General features: G+C 42.0%; 2 protein-coding genes and 1 long non-coding RNA gene across 5 annotated transcripts in view; 1 reads left to right on the forward strand and 2 right to left on the reverse strand.

The window, feature by feature from the left end:
- Nucleotides 1-189, reverse strand: part of LOC143290100 (transient receptor potential cation channel subfamily V member 1-like) — a 41,386-nt gene extending 41,197 nt beyond the window's left edge. The window contains exon 1 of the mRNA XM_076599392.1: nucleotides 1-189. This exon is cut by the window's left edge and continues 15 nt beyond it. The gene's annotated coding sequence lies outside the window, so the exon portion shown is untranslated.
- Nucleotides 190-5,328: 5,139 nt separating this feature from the next.
- LOC143290111 (uncharacterized) lies at nucleotides 5,329-14,518 on the forward strand. 2 transcript variants are annotated; one of them, XR_013056335.1, is made up of 2 exons: nucleotides 5,329-11,638; nucleotides 11,677-14,518. It is a non-coding gene; the product is annotated as an uncharacterized LOC143290111 (long non-coding RNA). The 2 variants fall into 2 exon arrangements; XR_013056336.1 differs by having other exon boundaries at nucleotides 11,715-14,518.
- Nucleotides 11,383-22,368, reverse strand: part of LOC143290088 (WD repeat and FYVE domain-containing protein 3-like) — a 120,711-nt gene continuing 109,725 nt past the window's right edge. For both annotated transcript variants that reach the window (XM_076599386.1, XM_076599381.1), the window contains exons 65-69: nucleotides 21,657-22,260; nucleotides 17,913-18,065; nucleotides 17,344-17,455; nucleotides 16,391-16,588; nucleotides 11,383-14,919 (exon numbers count right to left, since the gene is read on the reverse strand). In XM_076599386.1, coding sequence (XP_076455501.1) covers nucleotides 14,787-14,919; nucleotides 16,391-16,588; nucleotides 17,344-17,455; nucleotides 17,913-18,065; nucleotides 21,657-22,260 — 1,200 coding nt within the window. In that variant the 3' untranslated portion in view covers nucleotides 11,383-14,786. The remainder of the gene's footprint in view (nucleotides 14,920-16,390; nucleotides 16,589-17,343; nucleotides 17,456-17,912; nucleotides 18,066-21,656; nucleotides 22,261-22,368) is intronic.

The raw sequence follows: 22,368 nt of genomic DNA on the forward strand, positions 1-22,368 counted from the left end.
TCCGTCACGATATAGTTCCACAGCCCACAACCCTGAACAGAAGCCGTGAAGAGCAGAACATCGGCAACACGACACACTGACTCCTGCTGGTAGCGGGGAAAGAAAAGAAAAGGAACACCCCAGCAACACGGCAAGGCGCGCAGCACACTGTACACTGATGGAGAGATAGAGAGAAGCTGGCAGTGTGTGTGTCTGGTTTGTGACCACACCCCACGGCCTCTCTCATCACACCACTATGCGCTCAAGTGACGTGAAGCTGTACACTTGTGACGTGTTGCAGCAGTGGGGGGTGAAGAGAGGTGTGTGTGTGTGTGTGTGGAGGGGTGTGGAGTGGGGGTTAGAGGGACTTCAAGCACTTGGCTAGACAAGTGACCTCGTCATTATACAAGTACTAACAACTGTAAACATGATACAGTTGAAGCAGTATAATGGCCATTTTCTGAGGAAGTTTGCGAGGTCGCTTTGTTTAAAGTCGATCAATTTTTGTTTCCCAGAAAAAGCCTGGCACATTCACCGAGCCATCGTCACCCAAGTCAACAGGATTAAACACATCATGACAACTTTGTGTGACCGCGCTGGCTGAAACAAAACAGAATACACGTGTACTGTACATGTATATATATATGATAGTCGTGTCCGACTATGACCATCAGAACAGCAGAGGAGGCAACTGCTGTTCCGACTATTTGGGCTAGAATTTGATTGTAGTGGAGAGTGTCTTGCCCAAGTACATCCCCACTCTCTCGGCCAAGAGGGTTTTAGGACAGTCGGTGTTGGGATGGTTCCCAAAGGCCAACTAACCCCCCAAGGCTGCAGCACTAAGAGCCAGTGCAATTTTACCTCCTAGTTTGTCATAGTCCTTCACAAAAGACTAAGCTGTAAATGGTTTCCCATTGACTGGAGAAACCATTGATAATACAGCTCTCACTTTGCTGTTGGCCCAAAGGTAAACTTATGTCAATCTGTGATATAAGCCGAGTGTTGGGCCTACTTGTATATAGACACACCAGCATCCCCAGGGCAGTCTGCACGCACGTCTGACACAGCGCTGAGCCGGCCAGTGAGACACAGACCGCGCTTCAAAGAGGCTGTGACCTCTGACCTGTGACGCACAACACAGCACGGGAGGGCGGGAGGGGGGGAGAGGGACTGGAGGAAAGCAATGGCTGACATTTTGTGAAAACACCTTCTTGTTTTCTGACTGCGTTCGCACACTGCAGGGTGAGGCAGGGAGTTTCAGTTTCAGTTTCAGTAGCTCAAGGAGGCGTCACTGCGTTCGGGCAAATCCATATACGCTACACCACAGTCTGCCAAGCAGATGCCTGACCAGCAGCGTAACCCAACGCGCTTAGTCAGGCCTTGAGAGAAAAAAAAAGGGTGAATAAATAATAGATAAATACATAACAAAAATAATTACTGCCACTACTTAAAATATGTATAAGGCGCAAAAACTTGAAGTCAACTATAAGCGTACATAAATAAATAAATAAATAATAATTATTAGAATATAAAAAAGCCCAAGACATAGGTATTGCAACGCTGCTGTTGGATTCAGCTGAATCTCGTTCAGACTCCAGTCCCAGTTGGGAAATTGGTTTGAACTGATGAGGGATAACTGTACACTGGTCTCTCGCGTTCTCTAGTCTTGATATCAGTGTTTCCAACCTTCTCTGTGATCAGTCAGTGAAGACTGCAAGCATCATTATTCATTCAATACTCTACACGTTGGCAAACACCGTAACGTTCACTACATTGATTGTAAAAGTAATGTCATTTTTATCGGCATGTCTTAATGCCGTGGTAGTCCATCTTTGTTTGAAGTTGTTTGGTTGGAGTTTTTTGGGTTAAAAAAAAGATATTATTTTTTTATATTACATAATAACTTTTTTTAAATAAAAACAAAAGCCCAGAGAGAAAGAAGAAGCGTTATTTTCCTCAACTGATGATCAGTATGCTCACTGAGCGGCCGACACTCCACTCGACAAACACCACACTGCATTCCAGGTGTAGGCCGGGCACGTGACACACATTCGTCAAGTGAAGGTCCACACTGACACTGAGAACTGATAGGCTGACAGGTCATTCATCACCGTGCTCTTTACTTTCACCGTGTTTAATCGTTTTGCCGCCGTGACATCGTTACGATCCGGCGGCCTTCTCCATGATCACACTCCACCCCCTCCCCTCAAATACCTCTCTCTCTCTATCTCTGCCTCTCTCTATATATATGTATATATATATGAATATATATATATATATATATATATATATGTATATATATATATATATATATATATATATATATATCTGTGTGTGTGTGTGTGTGAAGTTTTTAATTAATGAATTAGCATTTGAGTTACCATGTAGACATGGTATTCAAATGATTCCAAATGCTGTCGAAATATTTTTGTGATCATTTTCTGATGATGTGATTCCGTCTTTTGCCGGGAACAATTTTGGGACTTCAAAATCAGTTAAATGCATGAAAACAAGAAAGAGATTGTGAACTTTGATGAAACAAATGTTATGATTTTTTGCCTGCAAGGGAGGTCACTTGTCTGCCTGTGAAAAATGGTATTAAGAATAATATAGAGTTGAAAGTTGTAAATTCTGACATGTACTTAGGGTTACTGTTTACAACTGACCAAAGTAAGCCTTAATTAGTTTGGCATGGTATGAAACTTGTGGTAAAGGTAAGAAAGGTGTGCTGGAAATAAGACAATGAGAAAGTTAAACTGTATTGATGTTAATGTATTCTGGAGAAAGTTTCATTTCTAAATTGAACCAATACTTAAATATGCAGCTGAAAGTTAAACTGTGCTGATGTTAATGTGTTCTGGAGAAATTTTCATTTCTAAATTGAACCAGTACTTAAATATGCAGTTGAAATTTGGGGTTGTGCAAAAATGAGCAGATGGAGAGAGTGGGCTACATACTTTTGGAGTAAAATGTTTTCTAGGTGTTCCAGTACATTCTTCAAATAAAGTTCTGTATGGTGAAACTGGGACTGGAGGTATCCTTTGTATGTGAAAACTTATGTAAAGTGTATTATGTACTGGTTAAAACTGTTGAAATTGCCCCAGAGTAGACTTGGTAAACAGGCATACGATATGATGTTATCCTAGTTAGAAAGAGGAAAAGAAAATTGGGCTTCTTGTGTAAGAAACGTTTTGTCAGAAAATGGTTTTGCAGTCGTGTGGATGTGTCAAGTGTAGGGTATGACGGGCGCACTAGCAGAGTGGTTAAAGCGTTGGACTTTCAATCTGAGGGTGCCGGGTTCAAATCTCACGCCTGGTGGGTAAAGGGTGGAGATTTTTCCGATCTCACAAGTCAACTTATGTGCAGACCTGCCAGTGCCTGAACCCCAATCGTGTGTTTTCGCAAGCAGAAGATCAAATACGCGCGTTAAATATCCTGTAATCCATGTCAGCGTTCGGTGGGTTGTGGAAACAAGAACATACCCAGCATGCACACTTCCAAAAGTGGAGTATGGCTGCCTACTTGGCATGGTGAAAACGGTCATACGCGTACTAGTAAAAGCCCACTCGTGTACATACGAGTGAGCGTGGGAGTTGCACTGAACGACGAAGATGAAAGAGTCCAGACTGCTTGATACGATCAAACAAGACTGACAACCAGACACACAAAGTACGGATAAGTAAAGCTAGTTCAGTTCATTTAAAAGTATTTTCCAAGCTGAAAAATTCTTGTTATTACGAATGAATGGCATCGTACAGTGCTTGCCCAATTTAGATGATAAAAAAACAACTATTGACTTTAATGTCAACAAAAATGGTTTATGCGAGGTAACTCCACAGTTGATATGAAATTCATTTTATGTTTGAATCTTATGATTTGAGAAGTTAATCTGTGATTTTGGAGAAAAAAAAAAGAAAAAAAGAAGAAAAAAAAAAAAGGAATTGCAAATAGAAAAATCTCCTAAGCATGTTGACATCAGAAGATCATGAGGCGGTAATGTCGACGGATGGCAGAATTTGTATCAGAAGCTTTGAAGATGAGGCTATTATCACTATAAAGAGATAGAAACTGCGTGGTCAGATAGGTTTGACATTCTCTTCTGTAGCCAGTGTTGGAATCAGTTGCAGTGATGGATGACTGAACCAAGTTCTGTGTTGGGGGGCCTGTTGGTTGTTATCATATTTCCTTCAAGAAAGGAACTTCGTTTTGTTTTAAAATTTGCTTTCACCATTTTCATTCCTTCCTTCCGATGTTTTGCTATGGAATGTTGTCCCATCCGCCCATGTCATAAGGACCTCATGGCCAATGACATTAAAGTGTGTCGCATCCGCCCTTGTCATGAGGACCTCATGGCCAATGACATTAAAGTGTGTCGCATCCGCCCTTGTCATAAGGACCTCATGGCCAATGACATTAAAGTGTGTCGCATCCGCCCTTGTCATGAGGACCTCATGGCCAATGACATTAAAGTGTGTCGCATCCGCCCTTGTCATAAGGACCTCATGGCCAATGACATTAAAGTGTCATGCGTCTCTGTCTCTCTCAACAACATTGGTCCTTGCACACATGGAAATCACGCAAAACGTGCTGAGTTTATCTTCAGAAGTTGTCTCCCTCTCTCTCAACGTGTGTGTCTTCTTTCACAGTGGTGTGTGTGTGTAACCCAGCATTCCAATTCAGAAATCCCCACCCTCTCTCTCCTTCTCAGCAACACTGGTCCTTGCAGACATAGAAATCATGGAAAACGTGCTGTGTGTGTGTGTGTGTGTGTGTGCGTATGCGCGCGTGTGAATACGTGTGTGTTTGTGTGTGCATGTGTGTACATGCATGTGTGTGTGTGTGTGTAAGCACAGCATTCCTTTGCAGTAGCCCATTGTACACTTGGAAATGGAGCAAAAAGTTTATCTTGTGAAGCTCTCTCACTGAATGTGTTTGTGTGTGTGGGGGTGAGGGGTTGGGTGTGTGTGTGTTGGGGGGGGGGGGGTGCGTGTGTGTGTGTGTGTGTGTGTGTGTAAATACCGTCAGCCTGATAGAGCTTGCAAAATGAACAGTTCTAACCATATGACCAAATGTGAACTTAAGGTCTGTGAGGAAGGGCTGCAAAAAAAACAATTTTCTCTACAGAAATCGGTCCGTGGTCTTCTTTAATGCACAAAAGAATAAGATCTGTGTGTGCATGTGTGTGTGTGTGTGTGTGTGTGTGAATGTGGTTGTGTGTGTCTGTAGTGTTTGCGTATGTGTGTGTGCATGTGCATGTAAACATGTGTGCACATGTTCCTGCTTACATTTGTGTGTATATGTGTATATGCGCATGCGCGTGCGATTGTGTGTGTACATGCATGTGTACTTGCCTGTGCATCTGTGTTGCATCTGACATAATCACAAACGACAATGTAATCTGACATACTCCAAAACAAGATAACCCGACATAAGCACCAACAAAGTATAAACACACACACACACTCTCTTCTCCTTTTTTTCTTTTTTTTTCTTTTTGGAATGATGACACTTTTATTGTCATGACAAAGCAAACAACATGGTTCTATCATTGTTCACAGAACAGACAGGAAGATTGACAGACAGAACTGCAGAACAGGTATCAGACAGCACAACTACAACTAGTGGACACCTGGGGGGGCAAAACTAATCTGTAAGACCGGAAAAAAACACTACAGTCTCTCTTTCTCTTTCAAATTAATTATATGAGCTTTTGGATACAATCAGCAAGATCCATATATTGTATTCCATCACGTTAGACTGAGGATGTTCTTGATTACAGTCGAGAAAGAAAGCGAAATGGATTTTTCAATTCATTTTGAAGCTTCCAACATTACAGTATTTGTTTCTGGGGCAGGGGAGGGTTGTCTTGTTTTTCTGTAAAACAAAGAAATTCCTGAATAAAACTGGCTATACAACTTGCACTGTAAATCAGTTCAGAATGATGTCCTGAAATAGTTTATCATTTTCTGGGTTTGATGTGAGTTCTGTAATAAACTTACACAAGTCAAATCGACCATTCTTCTGCAAGTCATGCATCATGCTAAATCTGTCGAAATCAAGATGCATGCATTCAGAGAGTTCAGTTGGTAATATAGCAACAGCACTCAGATGCTGATATGACAGAATAATTTCTTTTATTTAAAAGCATATTAGGAAAGAGAGAAAAACCATGATGATCAATACCTTGCTGAAGCAAACCAGATGTCAAGGTAGCGAATAAATAAGAACGACAAGAACGAATGTTTTGCCGATACAACCAAAACAGATTTCACACTGAAGTTAATCAAATCAGCACACAGTAGCCTGTCATCACTGAACGTTTCATTCCACCAGACCCCCCCCCCCCCACCCCCACCCCTCCCCCACGGTCTCTGGTCCTGCCCAAGTTTCCAACAGAAAGAGAAGAAAAGTGAAGAACCAATGTTCCCTCTTTGCCGACAAGTGACTAGCTTGAAGCACTCCTCCCACACAACGGGAACAGAACAACTGCGCTCCTCAAATATTGCACACAAAAAGTATTACTGACCACACCTCATGGTCCCGAAAGTGACTATGTACAGCATCACGAAACACGGAAGATGGCCGTGAGGTCATCTTGGCAAAACTGAAACCGTTGCTGATAACACAAAGAGACACACCTGTCTGATTCACCAGGTGCACAAACCTCTCCACTTGAGATATGGCTCCCACGTTATCCAAACTTCAAAAGGGTGGTTAAGTGCTGACTGACTCGCCTTATCTTCACCGTCATTTGTTTAGTTTTATGCACACTGTGATTAAGAATCATATTAAAAACAATAACTTAAAAAAATATTTTTTAAAACCCGCTATGCCTTTACATGAGTCCTTTTTCCTGACTTCCAGGGATGGAATCAACAACGAAATGGCCCAGCACGGCAGTGACAGCTGCACTGAACGAATGGCCCAGCACGGCAGTGACAGCTCAACTGAACTGTCCTCCAAACACCTCAACTTCTGAACAACGCTCTTACTGCATAGATACAGGGCGGGCAGAAAGGAGCTTTCAGGCTGTGTTTTCTGGGGAAACAGATTTAATCTGTCAATATTCAAACCATGCAGAGGAAGTGTGTGGAGTTCAGTCATGATGAAAAGTAGACAATGATTCCCTTTATTCTCGCCCCTTTTGCTCAAAGTTCTTTTTCTGTGAACCTAACGTTTTTTATTCATACAAAGATTCTTTTTTGAAAAAAATCACTCATGATTGAAATTTTGTCCTAATCTCTTTCCAAGACAACAAAATTGGAAATCTTGTTCCTGTACAGTTTGATACACATGCAATATATACAGTAAGTCTTCCGCTGTTTTCACTGATAAGCACAAATCAACCACAGGTCTGTAAATACCGTCAAAATCACAACAGTAATAATTCAATGAGCCATCCCAAAGAAAGGACATGAAACTTAAATGGAACTTTCAATGTGTTATCTAGAATGATCTCTGTATGTAGCTGGGTTTCATGGATTGTGATAATATGCCAGCTTTTTTCTATTAAAATTTCACAGTTTCACAACAGCGTTGCATGATCTGTCATCCGAGCTACAGTAAAACCAGAACATAAAAGTTTTGGCTTAAATGTCCAATATAAGATACTTGTATACTGTCCCATGATCTTGTGACCTTAAAAACAGAATAGAAAAGAAAAGGAAAAGATGACATACTGTTTTACATATAACTTGTAATAAATAAAATTAGTTCAATGATAAAAACCACCACAATAAACTTAAAAAGACTCTCAGTGGAAACACCATGACTGTTCACAGAGTCTCTTGGTCACATCCATTTCAGCTGAAGGTGTGCCTGAACATATTTCTTGATGGGGATATCCTTCTCTTCCATATGATGAAGCGATTCAGGCTTCCTTACAAGGGCAGTGTATTCTTCAGAAGTCACAAAATGACACTGAACAATGTGGACGTTCCAGAAACAACAGGAATCAGAAACGTTTTCCTGTGCCGTCATCACAATGGGAAAGCACAACTTGTCTGCTGCATGAGCAACAATGATGCACCAGAAACTGAAAGGAATCAGAGTCAAGGGTTCCAGTCCCATGTGCTCCTGCAGGACTGTGAGGAACGGGGGAGAAGAGCGATCATGGCAATCACGCTGACAATTCACTTCTGTCATCAAAGTTCACCCCCTGTTCTAAAAAACAGCTGTTCTGCACAAAATTGTTTATGGTTGACAGCCTAATAATCATCTAAAATAAATAACAATTTAACCCACAAACTTGGAAATAAATCAATGAATAAATACCTCCCCCAAAAAGATGAGAAAATATATTTCATAAACAGCCAAATAATCACCATAAATAAAAAACAAAAGAACAAACCAATACATAATGATGAAAAAAATCCAACAAGCTTCTGTAGACTCGAAAAGAACAGAAGACTACTGTTCTGTGTCTGGATTTACGAAAATCTACCAGGCCATATTACACCGATTCTAATGTCTACATCCTTGTACATGTCTGGATTTCACTGGCACATTCCATCATAATAATCAGTCCATTCAAATTCCATGTCATCTGTTGTGAATAACACAGGTATGTTATCTTCTGCATAAAGCTGGTTCAACCCCTACAAGTTACTTCTGGCCAGTCAGAATTCCATCTGAGGAAGGACTCCGGAACAGAGCGACAAAACTGGAATGTTTCCTCTCTGTTTAAAGTTACTGTGTAGAAACGTTTACAAAAACCAACCAAACCAAACATGAAGATGACCACAATGGAAAAAACCTCACCACGCCTGTTCAGTTTCACTTGCAGTATTTACACAGGGTATAAGACAATATGAGAATATGTACATTTACAAGTCTACATGAGGGACTGTGCCAAAATGACCTGCATTCATTGTACTAGTGAGGCACCTCTAAAACAAGCACATCCGTGACTTTTCAAACATACATGGCTCATACGCTAAGAGACTAATTAATAACTTGGTGAACACTTGTCCATGCAAAGCCCATGCTCTCTCAAATCAGGCAAAGATTATCAACACATTTCTTCAGTGCTCATCCACAACTTCTAACTACAACTGCTCCACGTATCACTTACGCTTTCTCATCCACTGTTCAAAACGCATGGACAGATAAGAGGATTTTCTTTTCTTACTTCCACCCCTTCTGTTTTTATTTTTTAATTTACCCTTTGGTTCATAAATATATAACTAATAACACTATACTAAAAAAGAACAAAAAAACATTAACAAGAACTGGCATTCATAACATGTTTATCGTTTATATGGTTATCTTCAAATATAGCCTGTAACCTTAATGCCTCACCTGTGCCTGTTCCTGCCAGCAGTTAAATTCATGTGGATGCAGAACTGCTTAACTCAAACATGTTAGTGAGCGATTTCCAGACTGAGGTATATATATATATGTACGTAAATGTAAATGATTTTCTATAAGTCTGCAGTTTTGAATGACCCAAAGATTTCCATTGGTTCCCACAACTCAGGCACAATGTGTTACTGAACAACTTACTCTGGACACAACCTGATATTAAAAAAAAATGTTCTGCAACTTTTCTCCTGCCTAAAGCACTCCATCTGTCCAACATAAACCAATCTCTCTCTCCCTCCAAAATGTTCAAACGTATACTGGGCACAATTTTAAAAACAAATATCAAGACCAAGCCTTTTTTCCCTCCCAAAACATGCACAACCCACATCCACATGCGACTGGCTCTGACGTAGCAGTATGGGAAAGTTCACATGGCCAAGCTGACTACAGACCGATACTACTGCTGTGTGGATCAGACTATTTCAGCCAACCAAGCGTAAGGAGGCGTGTCTAGACTTACTTTGTACCCACCACAATCTGTTCACAGCATGTTCAAGCGTCACATACACAGCATTTCACACCATCCAACTTCCACTGTCCTCAATGTTTGTAGACTGACCAAAACAAACAAACAAAAAAAAAGACTGACAAAAGACCAAAAAGGGGAGGCAAATCATGACAACCTTGATCACACTTTCCATTTGACACATTAAAGCAATGAACCATCCAACAAGTTCTCAACACACATCATCTATATTCCTCAGCTAAGATGAACTGATATGATAATGAAATAAGGGGATGATGTCCTAAAAACCTTCATATCAACACAAGCATTTGACTCATATCAACGTTTTTCTTCACTAGTGGGTCACGGTGAAGTATGTGTAATTAAACAACGTTTTAGGGGTGGTTTTGTTTTTGATCAAAGCCAGTGATTGCTGTGGGAGGGGACTGGGGGAGGGGATAAAAAAAAAAACAACAACGAAAAAACAAGAAGAAATTTTGACAGAGCATGATAAATACTGACAAGAACACATACAGCTCATGATTCACATGAACTGAAACTAAACTCTAACAAGGAAGCTGATTATGTCACACACAAAAATGTCCACAGCCTGTCGAAGGCGGACTGGTCACTCTCTCTCCTCACTCACCAAACTACCAACTCTCCCTGTAGTCACAACGCCCATGGAATGAAGGCTGAAGCCAGACCATCATGATTACAAGCCAAGCACCTGCTTCAACAATGATACAGTTACACCAGTACTGATGGAATGAACAGGACCCCGGCTGGTTTGCATCGGCAATCCTATCAGCGCTAAGCATGCTTACCGATAAGAATCGTCCCAAGTCTGCATACCAGTAAGCAAACTTAAGAGCTGCTAACATCACTCACACACCCAAACACGGGCTCTACTGGCTAATGAATACATTTCATCCTGAAATTAAAAGATTTCTAAATCTATAACTGAAAATAATCAATACCTTGATACTAAAATCTTTAAAGCTGAGTGAACATTAATGAAAACAATGCATAAAAAAAGAAGCAGAAACAGAAAGAGACCAGAGTGTGCAACTGTGTGAAATGTATATATATTTGTGTATCTACATGTTAAGTACATATAGCTGTGAGTGTTTGTGTGTGTGTGTGTGTGTGTGTGTGTGTGTGTGTGTGTGTGTGTGTGTGTGTTTGTGTGAGTGCTCCCACACATGACATTTAAGTCTAATAATAAGTATGCAACTATGTACACATTTAAATACACATGCCTATGATATTTTCAGACATGTCCATGTACATTCAATTTATCAGTATTCTGTGCCAGAAAACTTGAATGATCTTACAACAAAAAGCATAAAATGATCATTTTGAAGTACAAACAACACATATAAGTTAATACAGAAGAATAACAAACATCCACTTTGAGAATTATCAGTGAGCCTCCAAATCATCAGTCATTTTGTTTTTAACACAGAGGGTATCGTCACTACTCTGAGTGGTTTTTTTTTTTTTGGTTTTTTTTTTTGCAATGATGCAGATTGTTTTCAAATCAGGTACATGTAACACAACGTCAACAATATCTTTCTTTTTTTTTTCAAAACCAAAAACAAAAATAACATCCAATATACAAAACCAAATCCAAATGCATCTATTCGCATATCTTCCCAGGCTAATTTTGAAAGACAGAAAACTCAACTAGGTCACAAAAATTATGTTACCTGCAGAAAACTGGATTTTTTTCCCTCTTTTTTGGTTGTTGTTGTTGTTGATCTTTTTTATGGACTTTTTATCTCCTCTTTCTTCACACACCAACACTGAGGTTGAACACTGGCAAAGTGACACTGCCAGTCTCTGCAGGTTGATGGATGGCAAAGTGACACTGCCAGTCTCTGCAGGTTGATGGATGGCAAAGTGACACTGCCAGTCTCTGCAGGTAACATCTTTTTTACTGTTGATGGATGGCAAAGTGACACTGCCAGTCCCTGCAGGTAACATCTTTTTTACTGTTGATGGATGGCAAAGTGACACTGCCAGTCCCTGCAGGTAACATCTTTTTTACTGTTGATGGATGGCAAAGTGACACTGCCAGTCTCTGCAGGTAACATCTTTTTTACTGTTGATGGATGGCAAAGTGACACTGCCAGTCTCTGCAGGTAACATCCTTTTTACTGTTGATGGATGGCAAAGTGACACTGCCAGTCTCTGCAGGTAACATCTTTTTTACTGTTGATGGATGGCACACCACCAGTCTCTGCAGGTAACATCCTTTTTACTGTTGATGGATGGCACACCACCAGTCTCTGCAGGTAACATCCTTTTTACTGTTGATGGATGGCAAAGTGACACTGCCAGTCTCTGCAGGTAACATCCTTTTTACTGTTGATGGATGGCAGAGTCAGGAAACAGTGTTCGTGCTTGACGTAACTAGGTGTTCAATGCAAAACACAACACAAATACATTTTATACAATATAAATTATCATTATCATTATGCTAGATAACCCAGAAAAAAAAATCACATGACGGCTGTGTGATGCTGTTGACTACCAGCTGTGCAAAAAACACAGGGATCACAACCCTCTGTCGCAGGGAACCAATGGTGAGCAGTTGGGGGATGAGACATTCCAACAGATGGCAGACTTCTTCTTCTTCTTTGTTCGTGGGCTGCAACTCCCACGTTCACTCGTATATACATGAGTGGGCTTTTACGTGTATGACCATTTTTTTTACCCCACCATGTAAGCAGCCATACTCCGCTTTCGGGGGTGTGCATGCTGGGTATGTTCTTGTTTCCATAACCCACCGAACGCTGACATGGATTACAGGATCTTTAACGTGCGTATTTGATCTTTTGCTTGCGTATACACACGAAGGGGGTTCAGGCACTAGCAGGTCTGCACATATGTTGACCTGGGAGATCGGAAAAATCTCCACCCTTTACCCACCAGGCGCCGTCACCGAGATTCGAACCCGGGATCCTCAGATTGAAAGTCCAACACTTTAACCACTTGGCTATTGCACCCGTCAGATGGCAGACTATTCAGGTTCACTTTCCCTCGCTCTAATCACAGGGTGTTGGGAGCTAACCATGTGCATGGGGCATCAAACAGGAACTGTGATTCACTGCATCTCACCTCCTAAGTGCTGAATCATGTCCTACAATTCAATTTCAGTGACTCTGGATTCATAGTGCTACCTGTTTTTTAGCTGTACAAGAAAATATTATACCACATTTATGTCAATGCATCTGTCTACATATTTGGGGTGTATTTTGTACACATAACAATTGTCTTCAGATTACTCTCTTCACTGAATCTATCCTACAGCACTGAACAATGGACAGTATATGCAGAATTGTTCTTGTGTGCCTCACTGTACAAGTGTGTTATATCAGCTGTCTACTTTATATAACACACTGCCGCAACTGGTAACTCTATACAGACATGTCACATCAGTCAGGGTAAACCAGATTACAATTACAGCCAATATCCATTGATTTTCCCAATATATTCAAAATGTATTCAACACTGAAATCACAGTCAAACAAATGAAATGGTGCATACACGGTTAAGACATGTTCAAGCACGTTTGCAAAATGTCTCCCTCATCTTGATTTAATACTCACTTTAACTGAGAAGCAAAAAACACACATTGAGAACAACTCTTCCATGACAACACTGTTCAGACTGGCTAACAGAACATTGTTTACTATAATCTCTCCTTCATCATCTAAAGTATGGACTTTTCTGTTTATCAACAAACGTCAGACAGCTCTATCCTCCATCCAGAAACAAGCAAGCCATTCAAACAGAAGTCCCTCCACACCAGATCTACTCCGTGAGATTAGTTTTCAGCCCCTTCTGTCACCGGTACCGCCATCAGCTGAACAGGTGAAGGCCTACACAACCGTCCTCTTCCCCATCAACAAACTCCCTCACTGAGGAAAAGACACTGTCTTTACACAGAAGGGAGAGAGAGAAAACGAAAAAATTTTTATACGATCAAAATATACAGTTCTGATTGATCAATGTGCAGATCCTAAACTAAGCTGGTTGTTGTACAGAGGTGAGATTCTGCTCTACGCTAAAACAAGTGCCGATACACTGCAGAGAAGAAGTACATCATGTGCTTTAAAACCCTGTTGTATCTATGGCCCATCTTAACCACTAATGTTCATCAGCCAGTTATCAGAATAATCATCATACATATCATCAACATTTCTCAACCTACAATACAGGACTAACATCAATTTTCAGTCAATTCACAATAATAATAATAATAATGACCACAACAATGATGATGATAATAAGGAATAAGGAGAAAAAAAATCAGCGGCTTCATTTCATACAGCTGTGAAATGAAGCAAGGTCGGACAGAGCGGCTCAGTATCACAATCACCTCCCATGGTATTATCACACGTACACAGTGAGAAACTCCAAGCCGTGTCACACACACACACACTCTGCAGTCCACCAAGCAGCACTGGTACACACTGTCTCCCTGCGGTGCACTGTCCCACAAGGAGGATATGGTTTTCATCACATGTCCATGCTCTACCTCACCACTGTTCAAAGCTCTCTCTACAAGCTGGATCCTGGTTTGAAAGACTATACACAAATCTCACTACCACCTGGCTACGTCTTTCACGGCTCAATAAAACGCACATAAGTTACTATAATCTTTCCCCCTCAGATCCACGACTTTGTACTTTTTTTTTTTTCATCTGGGTGGTTCCCTAGCAGCTGACGTCCATTCTGGGTAATATGTTGTTGCAGAGCTCCCTGGTCTCAGTGGATACACAGTATCTGTTCACAAAGACGGCTACCTAGCAGTGGCTACACAGTATCTAAACAGCATCTGTTCACAAACACAGATACCAGTACTAGGTACACAGCATCTGTTCACAAAGCCAGGTACCCAGTACTAGGTACACAGCATCTGTTCACAAAGCCAGGTACCTAGAGCTGTGCCGCACTGAGCCACTGGCAGAACTACACCGGTCATTCCTCAGCCTCTGCCTGCAGCCTGAGCCAGCGCATCTGCCGCCTGCTGAGCTCGCAGGATGTTGTAGCAGGACAGACACACCCGCACCGGCTTCAGGATCCGCAGGCGTCGAATCTCCGTCTCATAGCGGCTACACCTGGAAAACATTGTCACGGAGATGAGTTTTTGATACAATATATATATATTCACTAATTACCTGGAATGCTTTCACGAAGGTAAGTTTCTGGTACAATATATATCTATATATCTATATTCATTGATTACCTGGAATGCTTTCACAAAGGTGAGTTTATGGTATAGTATATGTATTCACTGATTACCTGGAATGCTTTCATGAAGGTGAGTTTCTTTTACATTATATATTTTCATTGATTACCTGGAATGCTTTCACAAAGGTGAGTTTCTGGTACTTTTTTTTGCCTTTATTCTCTCGTTCATTTTTATTTTATTTATTTTTTTTTTTTTTTAACCTTTTTTACACATAATTATCCGTACACCCATACATACATAAAAAATTATACATATATCTGATAAGTATACATATACATATTTATACATACATATACACATATATACATATATATACAGACATACATACATATACATAGACACATACACCTTTTTAATTTTCTTCTGTTTCAATTATGTTTATATAATAATGCCAATCTGTGTGGAATTCAACAGAACGTAAGTTAACAAAAGCAATATATTATTCCGTTTGGTATTTGGTTTTTAACAACTGACTAAATGCACTGAAGTTGGGTATTTCTTCTCTCATTTTGCATGTGTAATTACAGAATTTGGCAAAAAGTAAAATGAAGTCTAATATTTTATCAGATTTAAAGTGAGAATTGTTTCCTACAATTACAATTGTCTCATTTAAGGAGAAAGATGAAATGTCTCTGTATTTACTATTGATTACTGTTTTTGGTACATTATATGTTTTCATTGATTACCTGGAATGCTTTCACAAAGGTGAGTTTCTGGTACAATATATATATTCATGGAGTACCTGTCCCCTTTCTTTGCTTTAACACAGCTGAGTATCACAGTCATGGAATACTGTCACAAAGGTGATTTTCTCTACAATACACACACACGCGCACATAAAAGAAGAAGAAGAAGAAAAAAAAACATATATATATTGTTAAATATATATTAGTTAATGTTAAATACCAGACCAATTCGTTTGCCCTCAATGCAACTCAGCCTCATCACACACCTGTCAATGGTGCACTATGATGAAGAGGTTTAGGGTTCAAATCACAACAATGTTTTCGCACATTTGTGGGAATCTTCCAGTTGTCATTGCACTGTGCTGACTGCTGCGAAGATTGTGTTGTGTTGTGTTGTGCTGTGCTGTGCTGTATCATAATGTATTGCATTGCATTGCACTGTATTGTACTGGTATGGTATGGTATGGTGTTGTATTGCATTGCATTCATATTGTATACTGTATCATACTGTATTATATTGCATTGTACAGCATTGCACTGTAATGTACTGTATCGCAAAGTACTGCACCGCACTGCACTGCACTGTTCTCCAGAACCAGCTCGTTCCCTGTGGACATTTGGAAGTGACCAGATCATGTGCTGCACACTCACTTGGAGCAGAAGACCTTGCCGCAGTTCCGACAGTGATGCCTGCGCTCAGCGAAGGAGAAGCGGACGTTACAGACGGGGCAGGACTCAACCCCTTCGTCCTTCATCCAGTGGTCAGCCACCACTCGGCCTGGCTGGTCAGTCACTGTCCAGTTGAAGATGCGTCCTCGCCCATCCCCCACATAGACAGTTTTGTGGTCCCTGGGAAACAGAAATACATGGAATAATAATAATAATAACAACAACACTAATACTACAACTACTACTACTAATGATAACAACAACGATAACAAGAAGAAGAATAGTAATAATAACCATAATACTAAAAGTAATGGTAACAATAATAATAATAATAATAATAATAATGAATCCTTTTTAAATAGAACATAATCTTGAGTACTGCAACTCAGTTCACCATTTCTGTGCAAAGTTAACTGCAACACTGTTCATGCATTTTCAAAGCTTCAAATTTTTCTGGGCATAGTTCATAGAATAGCTTTGTGTTTAACACTTCAAACTATTCAGTGCACAGTCCGTAGAAAAACATGTTCATGTTAGTTTAAGACTACAAAGTCCTCAATCTTTCCAGAACCAAATAAACGCAGAGATCACATGGTTTTCCACAGCACATCAAGCTGGAATGTGGTAAATAAAATCTACTTGTCTTATCTGCCCTCCACAAAGTGTTCCAAAGCAGTCAAACGTAACAGTCTGCTGGAACTGAAATACACGATTACCACCTCCACCCACTTTCTCACAGACAATTTGTCCAAAAGAATCACACCACAAAATGTGTGTGCCATCATACTGTTTTCATTCAAATATGAACAAAGACACAGCGTAAACACTATCATGCATCACAGTCATACACAGAGGAAACAGACAGATGAAAGCACACAGATCTTCACGAATATGCGCTATCGCAAGTCATCTTAATAAATGAATAAATGGCTTACTTTGAAATGGCGATGGCGGTCACAGCAGCAGGCTCCTTGTTGTCTTTGCGTTCAAAGGCAGTGTGCATGGTCAGCTTGCTGCGAAACATCAACTGGCGCTGCCATCGGAACCCTGACAACAACAAATAGCTCATCAGTCAGCACAACATGTTTTGACCTCCCTCCACTTCCATGCTTGGCATGGGTCCTGTCCAGAGTCAGCACAACATGTTTTGACCTCCCTCCACTTCCATGCTTGGGACAGGTCCTGTCCAGAGTCAGCACAACATGTTTTGACCTCCCTCCACTTCCATGCTTGGGACAGGTCCTGTCCAGAGTCAGCACAACATGTTTTGACCTCCCTCCACTTCCATGCTTGGGACAGGTCCTGTCCAGTGTCAGCACAACATGTTTTGACCTCCCTCCACTTCCATGCTTGGGACAGGTCCTGTCCAGAGTCAGCACAACATGTTTTGACCTCCCTCCACTTCCATGCTTGGGACAGGTCCTGTCCAGTGTCAGCACAACATGGAGCATCCACAAAAATGTTTTTTCTAAATGATCATAAAAAATAAAGCCCTGTTACTCACCTTCCCTCAGCGTGTTTTTGCCCAGTGGTCTATATTTAGCAGTGACATCGTCCGCTTCCTTCTGGGCTATGGGCAGGGCAATTGGGTTGATGGTGACCTCTGTACCAACGTCACTCTCCTCCACTTTCTCTGCTGCCGCCACCAGAGACTCACCTGTGGGTACAACAACATCACTGCTTGTTTGGTTTCTTCTTCTTTTTTTTGGTGCCCCAGAATTTTTTAATTTTCTTTTCTTTATTTCAAAGATGGTATGGAACAGTGCATGGGAAAAGGAAACGAGGCAGTCAGCAAAAGAAGTGGGCAGACAACATCACTGAGAGGACAGAGAGGAGCTTTGCCAAACCTCAGGCCACATCCCACGTTCAGCAGTGCAGCACCCCTACAACCACCATGGTTTCATGACCAGTGACAGTGACGTTTCACTGATGATGAATGATGAGGAGGGTGATGCTGCTGCTGCTATGGTGGCCCATTTCGCTTTGGGACTACTCTCATGATGCATCCCAGCATCAAGCAGGCTGACAGATACAGCATCAAGCAGGCTGACAGATACAGCATCTAGCAGGCTGACAGATACAGACACCAGCAGTGATGGTCAGGAAAAACACTCAAAAAGACGCATCTCTAAAGTGGCTGACCCTCGACTGTGCGATTCCAGTCTTCCCATTTGAGACCACAGCACATCTAAGTTACTGGGTAACGGCCAGCCATGGGCCGAACAACCCCACCTCTTTTGGGGACTGAACCCCCACTCTCCCAGTCCCCAACGCTAACCACACTGCCAAGGCAGTAACCATAAACTAGTCCAGCATATGAATTTGTTCAGCTGTAAAGTTGGAATAAACTGTTCACAATGTTTTCACACTGTCCCTCCACAGAACCATTCTTCCCTCATCATGCTGCCGTTTCACATCAAGGAATGTACCTCCAAAAATGGAGTATGGTTGCCTATATGGCACGGTAAAAAACAGTATGCATGTTAACTCTCTCCATACGAACGGCGAAAGAGACGACGTTAACAGTGTTTCATCCCAATTACCATCATCAAAATATTGCCAGCGGAACGCTCTTATACTGAAGAGGTGAATGTTGACAAAGAATACCACAGTTCTGACGACGGAAGCTAAAGGTTGGGTCATTCAGACACCCACTGGACATCCGAGGGGTCTGTGTAGAGGAGAAGAGAGGACTGGCCGTACTGAGTGAGTTAAAAGCCTGCTCATACACACATAGAGAGAACCTGTGAACATGGGAGTCCCGGCCAACAAAGAAGAATCCAGCAACATCACCTTCTTGACATCATCATTTCTTCAATGACCCAATAACAAGAAGAATCCAGGAACATCACCTTCTTGACATCATCATTTCCTCAATGACCCAATAACAAGAAGAATCCAGGAACATCACCTTCTTGACATCATCCTTTCCTCAATGACCCAATAACAAGAAGAATCCAGGAACATCACCTTCTTGACATCATCCTTTCCTCAATGACCCAACAACAAGAAGAATCCAGGAACATCACCTTCTTGACATCATCCTTTCCTCAATGACCCAATAACAAGAAGAATCCAGGAACATCACCTTCTTGACATCATCCTTTCCTCAATGACCCAATAACAAGAAGAATCCAGGAACATCACCTTCTTGACATCATTTCCTCAATGACCCAATAACAAGAAGAATCCAGGAACATCACCTTCTTGACATCATCCTTTCCTCAATGACCCAATAACAAGAAGAATCCAGGAACATCACCTTCTTGACATCATCCTTTCCTCAATGACCCAATAACAAGAAGAATCCAGGAACATCACCTTCTTGACATCATTTCCTCAATGACCCAATAACAAGAAGAATCCAGGAACATCACCTTCTTGACATCATCATTTCTTCAATGACCCAATAACAAGAATAAAAATCTCTTTCCGAAATCTCTCTTCCTGGAAAGAGCCGCTCAACGGACAGAACAATGTGTTTGATAGGATTTTTATGTGTAGCCTTTCATACATAAACTGAATACTGGCACAAACTTTTCCTGGCTGGTTCAAATTAATATGCCTTTGTCTTACAAAGAGTAACTGTACTTTTTCCTTGTTCAAAGCACTGCATGCACTGCATTGCATTGCATTGCATTATATTGTATTATTTTCGTCACAACAGATTTCTGAGTAAACTTCAGGCTGTTCTACCCATGGAGAGCACACTGCCATAGTGAAACGCTACCCATATATATTTCTCTGGCTGTCTGGGTATTTGTTTTACATCAAAGTTGATTTTTCCACAGATTTCTGCTAAGGACAATCCCTTTTGTTGCTACGAGTCCTTTTGTGTGTGCTGAGTGCTTGCTGCACATGGGGCCTTGGTTTATCATCTCATCCTGTGCGCTAAGTGCTTGCTGCACATGGGGCCTTGGTTTATCATCTCATCCTGTGCGTTAAGTGCTTGCTGCACATGGGGCCTTGGTTTATCATCTCATCCTATCACTAAGTGCTTGCTGCACATGGGGCCTTGGTTTATCATCTCATCCTGTGCGCTAAGTGCTTGCTGCATATGGGGCCTTGGTTTATCATCTCATCCTGTGCGTTAAGTGCTTGCTGCACATGGGGCCTTGGTTTATCATCTCATCCTGTGCGTTAAATGCTTGCTGCACATGGGGCCTTGGTTTATCATCTCATCCTGTGCGCTAAGTGCTTGCTGCATATGGGGCCTTGGTTTATCATCTCATCCTATGTGCTAAGTGCTTGCTGCACATGGGGCCTTGGTTTATCATCTCATCCTATCACTAAGTGCCTGCTGCACATGGGGCCTTGGTTTATCATCTCATCCTATCGCTAAGTGCTTGCTGCACATGGGGCCTTGGTTCATCATCTCATCCTGTGCGTTAAGTGCTTGCTGCACATGGGGCCTTGGTTCATCATCTCATCCTATGTGCTAAGTGCTTGCTGCACATGGGGCCTTGGTTTATCATCTCATCCTATCACTAAGTGCCTGCTGCACATGGGGCCTTGGTTCATCACCTTATCCTATCACTAAGTGCTTGCTGCACACGAGGCCTTGGTTTATCATCTCATCCTATGTGCTAAGTGCTTGCTGCATATGGGGCCTTGGTTTATCATCTCATCCTGTGCGTTAAATGCTTGCTGCACATGGGGCCTTGGTTTATCATCTCATCCTGTGCGCTAAGTGCTTGCTGCACATGGGGCCTTGGTTTATCATCTCATCCTATCACTAAGTGCTTGCTGCACATGGGGCCTTGGTTCATCATCTCATCCTATCACTAAGTGCTTGCTGCATATGGGGCCTTGGTTTATCATCTCATCCTATCACTAAGTGCTTGCTGCATATGGGGCCTTAGTTTATCCTCTCATCCTATCACTTCCAGACCGACCAGTCAAGATCTGGTGGAGGAGAATGTACAAATGACTTGAACTTGTTGAAACTTGCTTCCCAGTTGTGCACATCACCACCAGGCCACTGGTCCACCACTTGCATTTCCATGACAGTGAATGAATGAACGAACTTGATTTCTGTAGGGCACGTAAAAATGTCCATACTTAGGTTGTGTGTTCAGAGCACCACCTTCACACAAACACACAGACAAAAAACAACAAGAAACAATCAAATAGCAGCACAGCAGACAGCACTAACACACACACACACATGTGTGCGCACACACACACACCCACACACACAGAGCAACACACCCACACACACAGAGCAACAGTCCAAAACGTCCCACACCTTCCAGAGGGATGGTGCGAGGAGCATCACCAGCGTCGTGGTGAGCGGCGTGGTCAGTGACAAACACGTCGCACTGTCTGTCACTCTGTGCGGCCTCCAGGTCCGCCTGGCTCCCCTCCCCCAGCACTGCCAGGGCGTCCATGCCTGCGTCCACCGACGCTGTGGCCGACTTGACGCTGATGCTCTCCCAGTCCCTGGAGGGGTCATCCGCCCCACACAGGTCGTTGAAGCTGCTGGTGTTGCTCATGTTCCCACTGTCCGCCGCCCCTGATCGCCCCTCACGCTCCGCCACTTCCTGAATCTTCATGCGCTGTGTCAGCGGGGAATCCTGCTCACCGGACGAGCCCAGTTCACTTTCCCGCACAGCCAGGAAGTCGGGGTCTTTGAAGTCTTTGAGAAGGTCGGCGGCTGATCGCTCTTCGCTTGCATAGCTGTCACAGGACTCGTGTCGCGACATCTTGCGCACTTGGCGGGGCTGGCTTGTGGCCGAGGAAGAGGCCGGCTTATTCTCTGTCGTGCTGGACTCTTTGTCCTCCGCTGCTTTGGACACCACTGGCGCAACTTCCTTCTCCTCTGGAACTTGCACGTACTCCACGCTCCACATCTGAGGGCAGAAATACACACACATTTAACATTTGAACGTTCATTTACTTTTGAAGTTTATTTCTTAAGCACTGACCTCAATCACAAATACATCACAACCACTAAGAAA

Source organism: Babylonia areolata, chromosome 1 (assembly GCF_041734735.1).
Source record: "Babylonia areolata isolate BAREFJ2019XMU chromosome 1, ASM4173473v1, whole genome shotgun sequence".
NCBI lineage: Eukaryota > Metazoa > Mollusca > Gastropoda > Neogastropoda > Buccinidae > Babylonia > Babylonia areolata.